Below are 14,520 nucleotides of genomic sequence, written 5' to 3' on the forward strand. Positions count from 1 at the left end.
TCTTCAAAAGTCCTTACCGCCGGAGACGGAAATCCGTGGGATAAGGCGAGGTGTGCATTTTTAGGGTCGACCTTTTCTAACCCCACCCCTCCTTGTGGGAAGGCAGCATCGCTGTCATGCTGGTTGTCTGAAGGAAACACCTTACTGCTTTCACACCTCTGTACAGTCAGCAGTACGACTTCGCCTTCGGACCTTGGGATTGCTGCTTTTAGTCTCACCGCTCTTCAACCGACCTGTCTGGCATGGTAGGACCTTGAGGAACGATTGTTCCAGCCAGCATAGCTCGATTGGATCATCACGATAGGCAAGCCCGACCACCACGTCAAGGTAGCAGCAACGGTCGGTTTGGCCGCCCCTAACTCTCTTCCAACCGTCCCCAATACTAGTCATCATAGCGCGTCGTGGTAATCGGTGTTCAGGCATACGTAACACATGGCCCAACCATCTCAGTCGATGAAGATTCATCACCTCGTCAACTGATTTACCATCGTTCCCTAATACCCTGCGTCTAACCTCACTATTACTTACCCGGTTATCCCAGCAGATGCGAGCAATATTTCTAAGGCATCTGTGGTCAAATACTAGTAACCTACGAGTATCTTCTACTCTTAATGGCCATGTTTCACAGCCGTAAAGTAGAACAGAACGAACTGATGCGCAGTATACTCGTCCCTTAATTGATAGACGGATATCTCGTCTACGCCATAGGTGACGTAAGTTGGCAAAAGCCAAACGAGCTTTTTGAATCCGTGCAGAGATTTCGTCAGACACCAACCCATTAGGGCTGATCAGACTTCCAAGATAAGTGAAGTTGTCGACGCGTTCGACTACTTCACTCCCTATCCTTAGTTCGGGTGTTGACGCAGGCCAGTCCTGGAGTAACAATTTACATTTGGATGGGGAGAAACGCATCCCAAACATCCTGGCATTATTACTGAGTTCCAACAGAAGACTCTGCATTTTGCCAGCGTCTTCACCAAACAGGACTATGTCATCTGCGTATTCTAAGTCTATAAGTGAATATCCTGGTAGGAGATCAATTCCTGTAGATTCAGTCGAAGAGAGTGTTATTTCCAGCAACAGGTCTATAATGAAGTTAAACAAAAACGGGGATAGTGGACAACCTTGACGGACACCACTTGAGGTTGTAAAATCATATGACAGTTCGCCATAAGCTCTTTCTCGACTAATAGTGTTCGAGTAAAGAGCCTTCAAAAGGTTTATGTACTTCTCAGGTACACCTTTCAATGACAGACACTGCCACAGAACCTCTCGGTCTACAGAGTCAAATGCTGCTTTCAAGTCAAGAAAAACTATCATTGTCGGACGCCGATAAGCGTGTCTGTGCTCTAAAACTTGACGAATGGTGAATATGTGGTCGATACAGCCACGACCAGGTCTGAAGCCAGCCTGATTTTCTCGTGTTTGCAGTTCACGAGTCTTAGTTAGGCGCCCGATAATTATTGAGGCTAGTATTTTAGATGCTATGTTAGTCAGACTAATCCCTCTATGGTTATCACAGGATGATTTGGACCCCTTTTTATATATTGGGACAATCAGTGATTGTGACCAGTCAGATGGGATTACATCCGTCTCCCAGATTTTAGCCAGAATATTAGTCAACCTAATCGCTAAAATTGGACCACCATATTTGGTTACCTAGTTAGGCTTGTTACCCCTCTTGAGACGTATCCCACTAACCAGAAGTCTATAGCCAACCCTATCCTGGACCCCTATATCCAGTTGTTGCCATGTGCTATTCATGGTTTTGATATCTGCCTCCAAACCACGGCAAGATGTGTTCTTTAGTCTGTCATTCTTCTTCTTCCCTTGAGAATTGCAAGTTAGGGTTTGCCTTGTGATCCATTTTCATGGATTCCGTAAAGTATGTCTTATATACCTGTGTTTTTTCTAATTCCATGCTAAACTGGCAGCTGGTTTGTTCTCTGTCAGAGTGGTTTATTGCTTATGGTTTCTGGTCAATGGATCTGGAGTATCTTGCATAGATAGCTGTTTATAAACATCTGTAATTTTTTCTTGATGTTCGTGGTAGTTTTTAGGTTTCAGTTGGATGGAATAGAACTATATTAACGTTTCTGTTGCAAATTCTAACTTTCTTGTTGGGTGACAATTCTTTTGAGTTCCCAATACTTTTTATTTGTGTGGATGTTGCTCTTGCTTCTTTGCCAATTCGTACCTTCACATCTGTATCAGATCCTGCTTGTTTATTAATAATACTACCCAGGTATGTAAAGGCTTTCACGTCTTCCAGAGCTTTGTCATCAAGTGTGATTTGATTGCTGGTCACTGTGTTGTACTTCAGGATTTTGCCCCATAGATTTTGAGACCCACTACTGTGGAAGTCGCTGCTACAGTGGCAATATTCACTTGTATTTGTTGCTGTGTATGAGTAATAGAGCTAAGTCATCTTCGGTCTACAATGTCCTTGCTAATATAAGGAGCTGGGAGTCTATCCTATTCTTTTCAACAGTAGATATTCCTAATAAAACATTTACGTATATGTCTATGCTAGGAATGCATAGTTCTTTGACTCTTGTTTTTTATATGTGTATGTAACTCATATTTACAGTGAGAAAACCAGCGAATTGTCCCTTGACGTTTGTTTACAAAATGGTTCACTACTGAGAAACATATCGTGTCTAGGTAAATGTATCGTGGGATCAAACAGAAAGATACTCTTTCTCCTCCATTATTTATAATGGTTCTTAGTGCAACTGGAAAATCTTGACACCATGGCTCATCTGTGTACCAATGGTGAGGTCCTAGATTACATAGCTTATACACTGAATTTAAAATATTACAACTGGAGCCTAAAAGGATTGCAGCATTACCAAACAGGCTGGACTCTGCGTTAACGTTTCGAAAAGCAAAAAGATTGACTTAATATTCAGGAGTCACAGTAAACTAACGAACTTTACATCAACCCAGTTCTTCATTGGTGAAGCAACCATCCATCAGCTATCAATAAGTGATAACTTTGAGTTTCTTAGTATATGGTTAAATCCCCGTCGAATCACATCGAAATGTTGAGGGAATATCTGGCAAATATACATTAGGTTCCGCTGAAACCTCAACAATGTATGATTTTAAGGAAAGATCTAATATCAAAGCTATTATATCTCCTTACATTAGGAGTAGTCAACAAAATACGTTTAAGACTATTGACAGAACAATCCATGCCTTCGCACTCTAGTAGCTTTTCCTCACAGACACAAAAATAACTTACTTATATCCTCCCGACTTCGATTGGTGGTTTCCGAGTACCCCGTTTGACCTCAGTTATTCTGATAATTCGGAATGCTCCTGTCAAGTCCCTGCCCTACTATTTGTATGACGGCTTCATCCCCATCATTAACTTCTCTTTTTCCCCTACGTAACAGCCCTAATGGGTTGGTGTCTGACGAAATTCCTACACGGATTCAGAAAGCTCGTTTGGCGTTTGCCAACTTACATCATTTATGGTGAAGACGAGATATCCGTCTTTGAAATAAAGGATGAGTATACTGTGCGGCAGTTCTTTCTGTTCTAATTTACGGTTGCGAGATGTGGCCATTAAGAGTAGAAGATACTCGTAAGTTACTAGTATTTGACCACAAATGTCTTAGTAATATTTCTCGCATCTGCTAGGATCACTAGATAAGTAATAGTAAGGTTAGACACAGGGTATTAGGGAATGATGGTAAATCAGTTGGTGAGGTTGTAAATCTACATCAGCTGAGATTGTTGAACCACTTGTTACGTATGCCAAACCACCGATTACCACGACACAATGCTGGCTAGTACTGAGGATGGTTGGAAGAAAGTTAGGGGCAGCCAAACCAAAACATGGCATCAGTGCTTGAAGTCACTAACTTCTAGTCTGAGCCATGTTGGCAGATGCAGACTACCTGGTTGGGGTCCGCGTGACTATCGTAACCAATGGTTGGAGACTCTGTGTGACATGGCTCAGAATCGATAAAAATGGCGTCGGTGTATACACTTTCTGTCTTACCTTAAACTACAAGATTAAAATTGCTTTATATCTTTCTTTGTACGAACTCTTTCTTCCTGTACCATATTCTTATACACAATCTTTCTTTTATATATTACTACCATTGAAGTTCTACAGCATTATGCTGTCGCCCATGACGTTCACTGACGCTGATACAGTGATGCTTGTAAACGGTTAGCCCAAAAGTTCTGAAAAGGGCACTCGATTTTTTCAAGACCCGTGCGTACCAGCACTGCACTCCTTCCGCAAACCACATTTCTTTACTGTTTGTGACTAAATAGTGTATATTCTGAATGTAACCTCATGCGAAGACGGTAACGTGAATGACAGACAAATGTTAGAAAGTCTTAAATGTGGCTATGCAAGTACTCTACTGTCGAAACGAGATTCTTTTGGACGTATGTAGAATTCACCCCACTGAAATTTGTAAAACTCTCATCAGTATCACATATCAGGGTATCATTAATGTTGCAACGACCGTGTTCCTAAAAAGATTCTCATTTACGTCGAGGGAGATATCAAATCTATACATCCGCACCACATAGGAATCTGCCAGATTAGTGTTGTTGACGTTTATTAACCCTTATTATTTACGTGATTTCTGTTCTTAGCTCTATTTATGATGAAGGCTCATTTGACGGTAGTTTGCTTAAAATTGCATTAACCAACCACTGTTTTCGCCTTTACCGGTTTTTACGATTTGGGATTGCTAGTCATACATTCAACCCTTCTTTATTTGGGCTTGGTACTAAGTGTAATCCTAGAGGGGATCCAGGTGGAGTTTTACAATTATTAAGTTATGTTATTGTTACCAATCTTATAGACTCAACTTCGCTAGTCATTACAGACTATAATTATACTTACTTTATTATCAACAGATGCATTTTACTTTAAACCTCCGTTCGATTTTATTTTCATGTTTCATCCTAATCTTTCTCATACTACTCATCTAGAAACCAGTCTATTGAAAAACTCGAGCTCATTTTTACTAATCCTGATGTACCAACTTTTCAATTTTACGAGTAAAGCCAATTGAACTGCCATTTTAAACCGTAATCCAATTCACATGTTTAAATCTATATAAGATACCTGTAGATTTATACTGTTAAAACACAACTTGAAGAAAATCATTTTACTACTGACATCCGCGTTTTCTAAAGCTCTCCAGAATAAACGTCAAAAACCTGCGAAACCAAAGAAATCAGTCCTGTTATGACACTTGAAATAGTAAACTGATACAGAAAAAACACACCTTTGTTATCAAATAATTTCATCTTCATCCTGTAGATGTTACCTTTAATAATCTAAAGGATCTCATCTTCAAACAGTTAGTACTGTTCCCAAACACCATCCCCTGTATTTTAAGTCAGCTGAAGGTCTCTTTTTATTTAATTATACGAGCATATTATCATACGTTCCATTTTTTTTCAAATTCAGATTGTTTTTGTTGTTCATTTATTTATTCTGAACTAGTTGTTTTACTGGTCACTCAAACACCTGTCTTTAGTGGATGGTTAAAATGCATTTTGTGGAGGTCTTAAAATGCTGGGAAGATTGCAAGTCACTGGAGAATTATGATAGTCTACCAACAGTGATCAATGTAAGTAAACAGTGATTAGATTTTTAAAATATTAGAAATGTGTACTTTTCATTTGTTGCCCTCTTCGCTTAAGTATTTGTCTTATCAGTAGATAGTTCTTATTCAAGAGTTCTAACCAGGCTAAAAATATATTTTATATATCCACTAGAAATTACCAAAAAAGATAGCAAACCTATGTAAATCAAATTGTATTAAACAATTGTCGATTTTTCTAAACCGACTTTTTTCGGACGCTTATATAGTTTCGTCTTATGTTCTCAATTGTTTGATAGCTCTAATATCTTTTTATTCCTTTACACACCTATCCTAAACAGACCTACATACAATCTCCGAATGCTCCTATAAAATTAACTTCTGCTGATGATGTAAAAGCTCTAAACTCCCTCATAACAGCTGGTTTTTGTGACGAATACTGTGCAGCTACACAGAATGTCATTATTGATCTCATTATTTTCCTTGGTAAGTTGTTTGTTATCTTATTTACATATTATTTTAGGCAACAATATACAAACACGATATCAACTTTTAACATATTTTTCTATATTAAAGCCATTGATTTATGGCGTTATTTCGGATTCTATAACTTGTGATAAAATAAAGGTATTTCATATTAATGTTCATGTTTAAATTAACTACAAATAGTTACTTCAAGCATTACAGTTATACACTGAAAATTTACATAATTTAGATGTACCAATTGAACCGATTCTATTTTCTCGTGCACTTAACTACATCATTCATATTATCCATTCAAATGATGACTTGCTAGAACCAGCTCTTGGTATACTAGCGAATCTATCTCATTTCTCAAATCTTGTGAAACAAACATTAACAAAAAAGGTAGTTTTCACAGTATTACTTATATAAATGATATAGGAAGATTTTGAAGCATTACGCAGTTGCCTACTTCGTATAATAAGTTCAGATCAAGTAAGCCGTTCTGCTTTGGTTTTCTCTGTTGCTGTGAGATTTCATTTATGGAATTCTGCTGATAAAGTAAGTTTGAGTATCTCTTTTTTGATAAACTTATCACATCTCTTCATATCTAACCATACTGTTTTTTGTGCTTGTTTACTTAGTCTAAATCTTTGTCAGGCCATAACATTAGTTCTCATCCTAATAGTGTAGCCTTCCATCATATTCAATTCATTATAGAAATAACAGCATATATAACAACTGACAGTAGAAAATCACAAACGTTCTTGATTAACTCAATTTTCAGGTTGATACTAATTGATACTAAAAAGCTCGCTACAACTGGCTTCATGAAAAGAAAATTGGTGGATAGAACTGGTTTTAAATACAAAAAATGATTGCTTTCCACCTACAAATTCGTATGTAGGGGTGACAATCCTGCATGATGTGTCCTAGTTTACTAAGCTCCTACGAAACATGATTGCTGAAGTTTCAAGTTAAAAAAGTAAAAATATTTTATCGTATACATTTCAAAAGTTTCCTTTTTGTGAAGTGAAACCACTAAGACTATGTATATGTTTTTAGATAATGGTAGTCAGTTGGTTTATAAGATTGTGAATCTGCGCAAAAAAGTGAATGAATAAATCCCTATGTATTTGAGTATATTAGTGTATTTAAACCAAGGTATGATATTAATCTGTCATCTTTAACCCTACAGATGCCAGGCATTTCGAATTTCTATATCTCTATATTTCCCCTTTGTTAAATCTATGTATTGTTTACAATTATGGAAACAAGATTTAATACATCAATGTTCAAAGGTTATACACTATTTTACCTGTCTCCATGTGTTTGCAAAGATAATATCAATTGCAATTTTACACCTTGTTTTTAGACAACCCTAAATTAGCTTCTTTTTGACACTTGCTCAAACTCAGGCACTGACTAGCTGTTTTTTACAGGCTATTGTATGTGAGTTTCTGCATTGACATGCCTGCTTATCATAATCATTAAAACAGCTAAGTTTATTTTATAAGTATGATGACAAAATAATTCCAAAAACCAGCAAGAGACTTCAATGAATAGGCAAGTGGAAATTAATTTTGTCTAAAAAACGGTTAGGAAAGATACCTCTAAATTATGACGTAAGAAGTCAACAGTTATGTCTCATGAAGTTAGTTTTTGATAACTTTCTATTCTTACATTAACTGAGTTCACAAACAATGCTCGCATAAAAACCCCCTCATGCATAGCATACATGTGTCTACTACAGGTTAACTGTTTACATCAGGATACTACAGTGGAGGTAGACTATGTAATCATATTCCCATGAGCATAAATATAGTACAAATTTCTTTTCTAGAAGTCTGTCTACTACAAAATTAAGTAATATCAAGATAGATATTTAAATCCTTTTTTTATCTCACAATGATTTGATTCACTGACTAGTTCTTCGAAGGTTTAAATGCTCATAGGACACTTCAAGTCTTGTTTAACGTATTGTTGAATGGAGATGTCAGTGTTTGTGGTTTATGCGCTGGTGAACTTCTGGGCGATCTTTCAAGCGCAGAACCTGAATTCTTTACGTCTATACTCACCAGGTGAGTCGAAGTTTTTAGTGGACGATTAAATGTTTCTATCTTAATATTCACCTCACATTTAATTCAAGTCAGTAATCCAAGTAGAAATTCATTTACTTGGTTTCTGAGAGCTATCGATACAGTTTAATTGTCCAAATGAAAGTGGAAAAAGCATAGTTCTAAGCTTCAACTAAACAATTGAAGTCGAGTTCATAAACCAATCAGCCACTGGCTGCAACATCTGTTGCAAGTAAGTATCGAGCGGAGTTAGCCTCTAGGCTAGCTACCATCCCACCGAAAAGTATAGATGAGCATTGGTTGCATCTTCACGACGCCATGAAAATGGCAAGTAAAGCTGCTTGCGGCTTCGCGAAACGTCCCGCTTACAAGCACTGGGTTTCTTCTGGCTCCTTACAACTGATCGAAGCCCGTCGGTCTACTCCGGGTGACCGTGAGTTTGACCACAAACGAAGGCTGTTACGTAGTGAAATCGGGCAAAGCTTGCGTAAGGACCGGGAAGCCTGGTGGTCGGAGCGTGCTAATGAGATGGAAGCAGCAGCTGCATCTGGTAACTGCCAGAAGCTCTTCCAACTCATCCGAGCCACTGGCAGCAAGAAGTCTGATGTGAGTGAAACAATCTACGAGGATGACGGGATGCCAATCACTAACATCTGTCGACGTCTTGGACGATGGGCGGAATTTTTTGAAGGGCAGTTCAACTGGCCTGCTGCTCCGGCAACATCAACCAGTTTGTCCTGCCCCCCATGGCCGGTGACGACTGATCCACCAAACGAGGCGGAAGTCCGCAAGGAACTCCAACTCTTGAAGCGCTACAAATCACCGGGCCCAGATGACTTACCTCCGGCTCTTTTTAAAGATGGTGGTGACTTTCTGGCTAAGGAACTGACTGTGTTGTTTGCAAAGGTTTGGGAGCAAGAAAGTGTTCCAACATCATGGAATGAGTCGATAGTCGTCCCTATCTTTAAAAAGGGTTCACGTTGTTCCTGTAATAACTATCGGGGGATAAGTCTACTTCCGATTGCGTCCAAACTATTAGTTTCTGTCATTCTTCGTAGGTTGTTTAAAACCCGAGAACGATTGACTCGCGAGGAGCAGGCTGGTTTTCGTTCTGGTCGAGGATGCATTGATCACATCTTCACCCTCCGCCAAATGTTAGAACACCGTCATACTTATCGCAGGCCAACAATCGTAGTGTTTCTTGATATCAGGGCTGCCTTCGATTCGTTGGACAGGACTGTCCTGTGGGATTGTCTATTGAAGAAGGGTGTGTCTGAGAAGTTCATTAACATCTTAAAGGCCCTGTATACGAACACCTCAGGCAGAGTGAGGGCATACAACCACCTTTCTCCCTTGTTCCATTCGAGCAGTGGGGTTAGGCAGGGTTGCCCGATCTCACCATTCCTCTTCAACTTTGCCATCGATGACATCCTGGAAACAGCTCTGATGGATGTAAGTAATGGCGGTGTGGATATGTTGCCTGGAGAAAGACTTCTTGACCTCGAGTATGCGGATGATATTGTCTTACTGTGCGATAATGCCCAAGGCATGCAATCCGCACTTAATCAGTTGGCAATCAGTGTCCGCAGGTACGGCATGTGCTTTGCACCCTCCAAGTGCAAAGTACTCCTACAAGACTGGCAGGATTCTCATCCTGCACTCACCCCGGATGGTGAGCAGATTGAAGTAGTTGAGAAGTCCGTGTATCTAGGTAGCTATATAAGTGCTGGTGGTGGCGTGAGTGATGAGATTGATGCACGTATAAGGAAAGCCAGAGCGGCTTATGCCAATCTGGGCCATCTTTGGCGCCTTCGTGATGTTAGTCTGGCTGTAAAAGGTCGGATCTACAACGCGTCGGTGAGAGCAGTTTTGCTCTATGCTTGTGAAACCTGGCCTCTCCGAGTTGAGGATGTTAGACGTCTCTCTGTGTTCGATCATCGTTGTCTCCGAAGGATTGCTGACATACAGTGGCAACACCATGTTAGTAATGCAGAGGTTCGGCATCGTGTGTTCGGGCGCAGAGACGATAATTCAATTGGTGTCACCATCTTGAAACACCGACTTCGGTGGCTTGGACATGTTTTACGAATGTCGTCCCAGAGGCTTCCACGTCGTGCATTATTTGCCGACTCTGGGAGTGGTTGGAAAAAGCGGAGAGGAGGTCAGTGTATGACATGGTATCGTGGCATGAAAGAGAGCTGCAAAGGGCTAGCTTCTGTTGGTCCTTCACGACTCCCTGGCTGGGGTCCGAGAGATGGTGCAACACAGTGGCTAGAGACGTTATCAGATATGGCTCAGAATAGAAACCAGTGGCGATCCTGCTGCAACCTTCTTTTACTTTCTACATAAAGAGTGGTTCTAACTTTTTAACTGAAAGAGTTTTCTGGTTGTACATTTTATTTCGCCTTATCTTTTCATCATTTCTCTTCCTATTTTCATTATTTTGTGTGGCGCATATGTATCTGGTGCCCTTTTGTACCAATATATATGTGTTTAAATAAATAAATAAATAATATAATCAGCCACTGCTTCATCAATTCAGGGTATTCATTTTCATTCCCCGAAATAGCAGTGTGCACAAGAGACATTTTATTCTACCAGTAAGAATATAGAAATTCAACCCGTAATTTTACTGGATTCAAGCAAACACTTCCTGCTTTAAATAAGTATCTCTGGAGAATTCAGCGAAGAAAATTTTCTTTTCGACGAAATCAATTGGTTAAGTTGTACATTCATACTTCTAGTTGTATGATAAATATATGTCTATAGAAAGAAAGAAAAGATTGCATCATTAATTTACTCGAGATTTAAAATATCAAATGAGGTTGCGTAATAATCAGGGGGTTAGAGGAAAATAGTAGCATGAAAATAATTTACGGATCAGAATTATAAAAGATAATTGTCCACTTGACAGATATAAAGAAAAATAAAAAAAACGGAAATATTATACTAACCATTAAATAATAATCCTGGAAAAATTTGTTAGAGGATAATAATAACTGATTAAATTACTATTACAAAATAATGATAAAAGTAAGACCAAAAACTAAAGAAGGGAACTAGGGTCAAGGAAGGATGAGAAATTGGGCGTATCGTTTTTGAACTCACAGTTCGGACTTCAATCGGTGAATTTCCAACGCTTCAACAGGGCATAAGTTTTTGATCCGACCTCACCTTAATCCAGTTCCTTTGATTGTTTAAGTTATTTTGAAGGAGGGCTCCTTTGGATCAACGTGTTCAGAGTTGATTAGATGCTCCTATATTTAGCTGGTGATAGTTTTGCACTCTCTGCCCAAAAACCACTCCGAATAATGTTTTGAGATGGTCATAGAAAGTGATCGCTTTGTGAGGCCAATGTAATCTACCCCAGAAGAGCAAATAAATTTATAGATGCACATTTTTCTATAGACTCATGTATTTTCTAAATAACTATAATTATAAATCTACAGCTTAACTAAATGATTTCGTCGAAAAGGAAATTTTCTTCGCTGAATACTCTTTATTTTTACTCGATGATACAATATTTTACTTTAATATACCCAGACTTTATACAAGTACAATTTAAACCGTATTTATAAGAACTTTCGCCTAAATTAGAGCGAATAGTTTCACAGTACTTGGGTGCGGAGTTGATGTAAGACATTAAATAGGAATAATATATTTGTAAAATCTCAGAGAATGAATTTGAAGTAAATTCAACGTTTCGCCTGGCAATCTGGTCCAAGCTTTTTCAAGGAATTATTTCCTACTTCAAATTCATTCGCTGAGATTTTACAAATATATTCTTCTTATTTAATGTCTTAAACCGTATTTGTTCACTATATTTCTTGATACTTTTATTGTATCCATTTTTCATATCAAGTTCTACATTGAAAGAGTAATTTACTTGCTTTTCCTCCATCTGGTTTTCATGGTTTACATTATATATTTTTATTGATTGTGTCGTGATAGCTCTGGTTATTTTTCTTGATCATCTCCATAAAATTCACTAGTGAAAGCAGTGTTTTCTTAGATTCGTAACATTAAACTACTGACGAGTCTTCACTTACACTTTTCACTTTGTTTTTGCCGACTAATCATGTTCTTTAAGAAGTATCAATCTATTTCAGCATCATCACGGTTGCTGGGGGTTAGATTAGAATCTTAAATATATGATAATTCTAGTTGTTGAGAGGTTTTCTTAGTTCTAATGCTACATTAATTGTTGTCAAATTTCAGTAGTTAAATAATAAATCATGAGAATATGAAATATACTTTAAAATAAGCAATAGGTTTAGAATTAACTATTTTTTTGGTTAGCATTTTTTTAGCGAGTTGGTTTTCTACGGGATGGGGTCGCTAACCCCATGCCCAACCCTCCTCCTTTACCCGGGCTTGGGACCGGCAGTAGCTCCCGGAGGCGCTGCATGCAGAGTTTAGAATTAACTATACTATCTAGTAATAAAAATATAGGTAAATAGTAGATTGAAAAGATGTCAACTGAACAGAATAAATAATATTGAGTATTTCATAAGGTAGATGCAATGCTTGGTACTTCAAATTTGGCCGATTCATTTTATCGTCAATATATTTTCTTTACATGATTTCGAAGCGTTCACCTAGTTCTGTGATACACATTCCATTAACTGTAGACTATATTACCTCCGAACTGGCTATGTTCCTGTTTTTATTATTACTACTACTATTAACATTAATATTACTAGTATTAGTATTTTCATGCAATATTGATGACATTAGTTGGCGATTGCAAAATAACTATCGAAGCATGAATCAAGTTCACATAACTGTGATTTACAGCAAAAAGAAGTGATTCCCGTGTTTTTCGCGTAAAACTTATTTCATTAATGTTACTATTCAGGGCATTTATGTATAGATTTATATGCTTGTTATATAAATTTTGAAAATAAATAACATTTCAATCGACATGCAACTGCTTATAATGTTTACACTGACCTGTCTGTAAAAGGATTTGGCGAATATCATAACATGCTATGCACTGATCTGACTACTCAATTAATGTAAGAGATTTTCGACTTTAATTTTTTTTATTGTTCTAATCAAATATTTACTATCGCTTTCAAGCTTTAACCACAATCATCATTGTGTGTATGTGTTTCAGCTTCCCTGCTCATAAGACCTTCATTCAAGAGGTGGTCACTCAATTAAGAGCCAAAGATACATCACTTGTATTAAAGGTCAGTCTCAAATATTCTTCAAGTTGTTTTTATCGATATATAAAATCATTTGATATCTAGTTGATCTCATAGAGCACTTAACGAATGGTTCACCCAAGGTTTTAATTTACCAATATAAAATTCGACATAATTGGGTTAGACGTTCATAACTAGCATGTTACTGTTGAGTTATTAAATTGTGATTAAATGATAAACACTTTCCAACCTCAGTTAATGTATGGTATGGTGTGACTATTATTTCCTTCCAGTATCAGGAATTTGTCTCAGTTGCCAGCCTAGTTAATTGTTGGACACGCTCTCTATATATAAGTGTGTGGCTTATGAGGAATGAAGTACAATTCAAATTAATTAAATTGTGCTTAACAACTGTTTCTCTCACTAAATTTGCACAAAACAGTTGTAAAGAAAGCAATGTTTGACAAAGCTAGGTAAAACGGCTACTTTTAATACTCTACATACTCCGTAGGTTTCATCCATCTATTTCTATACTTTGTTTTCACTACTTTGGCGCGGTAATCTCGTTTGGTTAGACACTTTAACTCCATCGTTATGTTGAAACCTCTGTTCTGTGGGGTCCTGTGCTACAAAAGACTTAAAAAAGCTGTAGTTCTTTGCTTCGAGTGTGATAAAACCTGGTAGTTTTGTCATACTTCTATTAATTTTCTTTTGTTTTAGCAACTCGATCCATTCACTGTGTCGTTCAAGCCTTGTTCAAACCTTCCACATACTTTTGTTATTTGTGATCTTGTTAAATTCATTCACGTGTAGTTGCCTTATGTGTGTCTGTCATTTATACTCTAATCGGTTATCTGTAATTTATACATTATTCATCTTATATAAAGAATAAGTCACCCATTATTCCCTGAGTAAGCTATTAATGCCACCCTACTACATATTTTTTCTCTTCATCGGTCTTCCGAATGAATGTGTGTAATCTGTGCATCTCAAACTCTCGTGTTCCCCTTTTTAATTTCCACGACTTAACGTGGATTACATGGGGAGTTAAGTAAGATATTTATTAAATTATTGATGTGATAGTGAAAGTACGTATGATGGCCACTGAGTGTCGGCAAACAGGCACGCAGCTTACTGACTATTAAATGTAATTTCAGTACAAGGGGGCACTATATATGAGGACTCAATTTGAGTCATGGCTTGTAATTGTGTGAAAGAAAGTATTATCTAGCGTTATTCTGGTTC

The 14,520-nt window shown here is 37.8% G+C and overlaps 1 protein-coding gene across 1 annotated transcript in view; it reads left to right on the forward strand.

Moving 5' to 3' along the window:
• Positions 1-5,531: 5,531 nt before the first annotated feature.
• Positions 5,532-14,520, forward strand: part of Smp_166820 (hypothetical protein) — a gene marked incomplete at its 5' end in the record, with an annotated part of 33,319 nt that continues 24,330 nt past the window's right edge. The window contains 7 exons of the mRNA XM_018798879.1: positions 5,532-5,612; positions 5,927-6,071; positions 6,109-6,212; positions 6,255-6,452; positions 6,489-6,608; positions 7,977-8,128; positions 13,245-13,320. Coding sequence (XP_018650724.1) covers positions 5,532-5,612; positions 5,927-6,071; positions 6,109-6,212; positions 6,255-6,452; positions 6,489-6,608; positions 7,977-8,128; positions 13,245-13,320 — 876 coding nt within the window. The remainder of the gene's footprint in view (positions 5,613-5,926; positions 6,072-6,108; positions 6,213-6,254; positions 6,453-6,488; positions 6,609-7,976; positions 8,129-13,244; positions 13,321-14,520) is intronic.

Source organism: Schistosoma mansoni, chromosome 3 (assembly GCF_000237925.1).
Source record: "Schistosoma mansoni strain Puerto Rico chromosome 3, complete genome".
Lineage (NCBI taxonomy): Eukaryota > Metazoa > Platyhelminthes > Trematoda > Strigeidida > Schistosomatidae > Schistosoma > Schistosoma mansoni.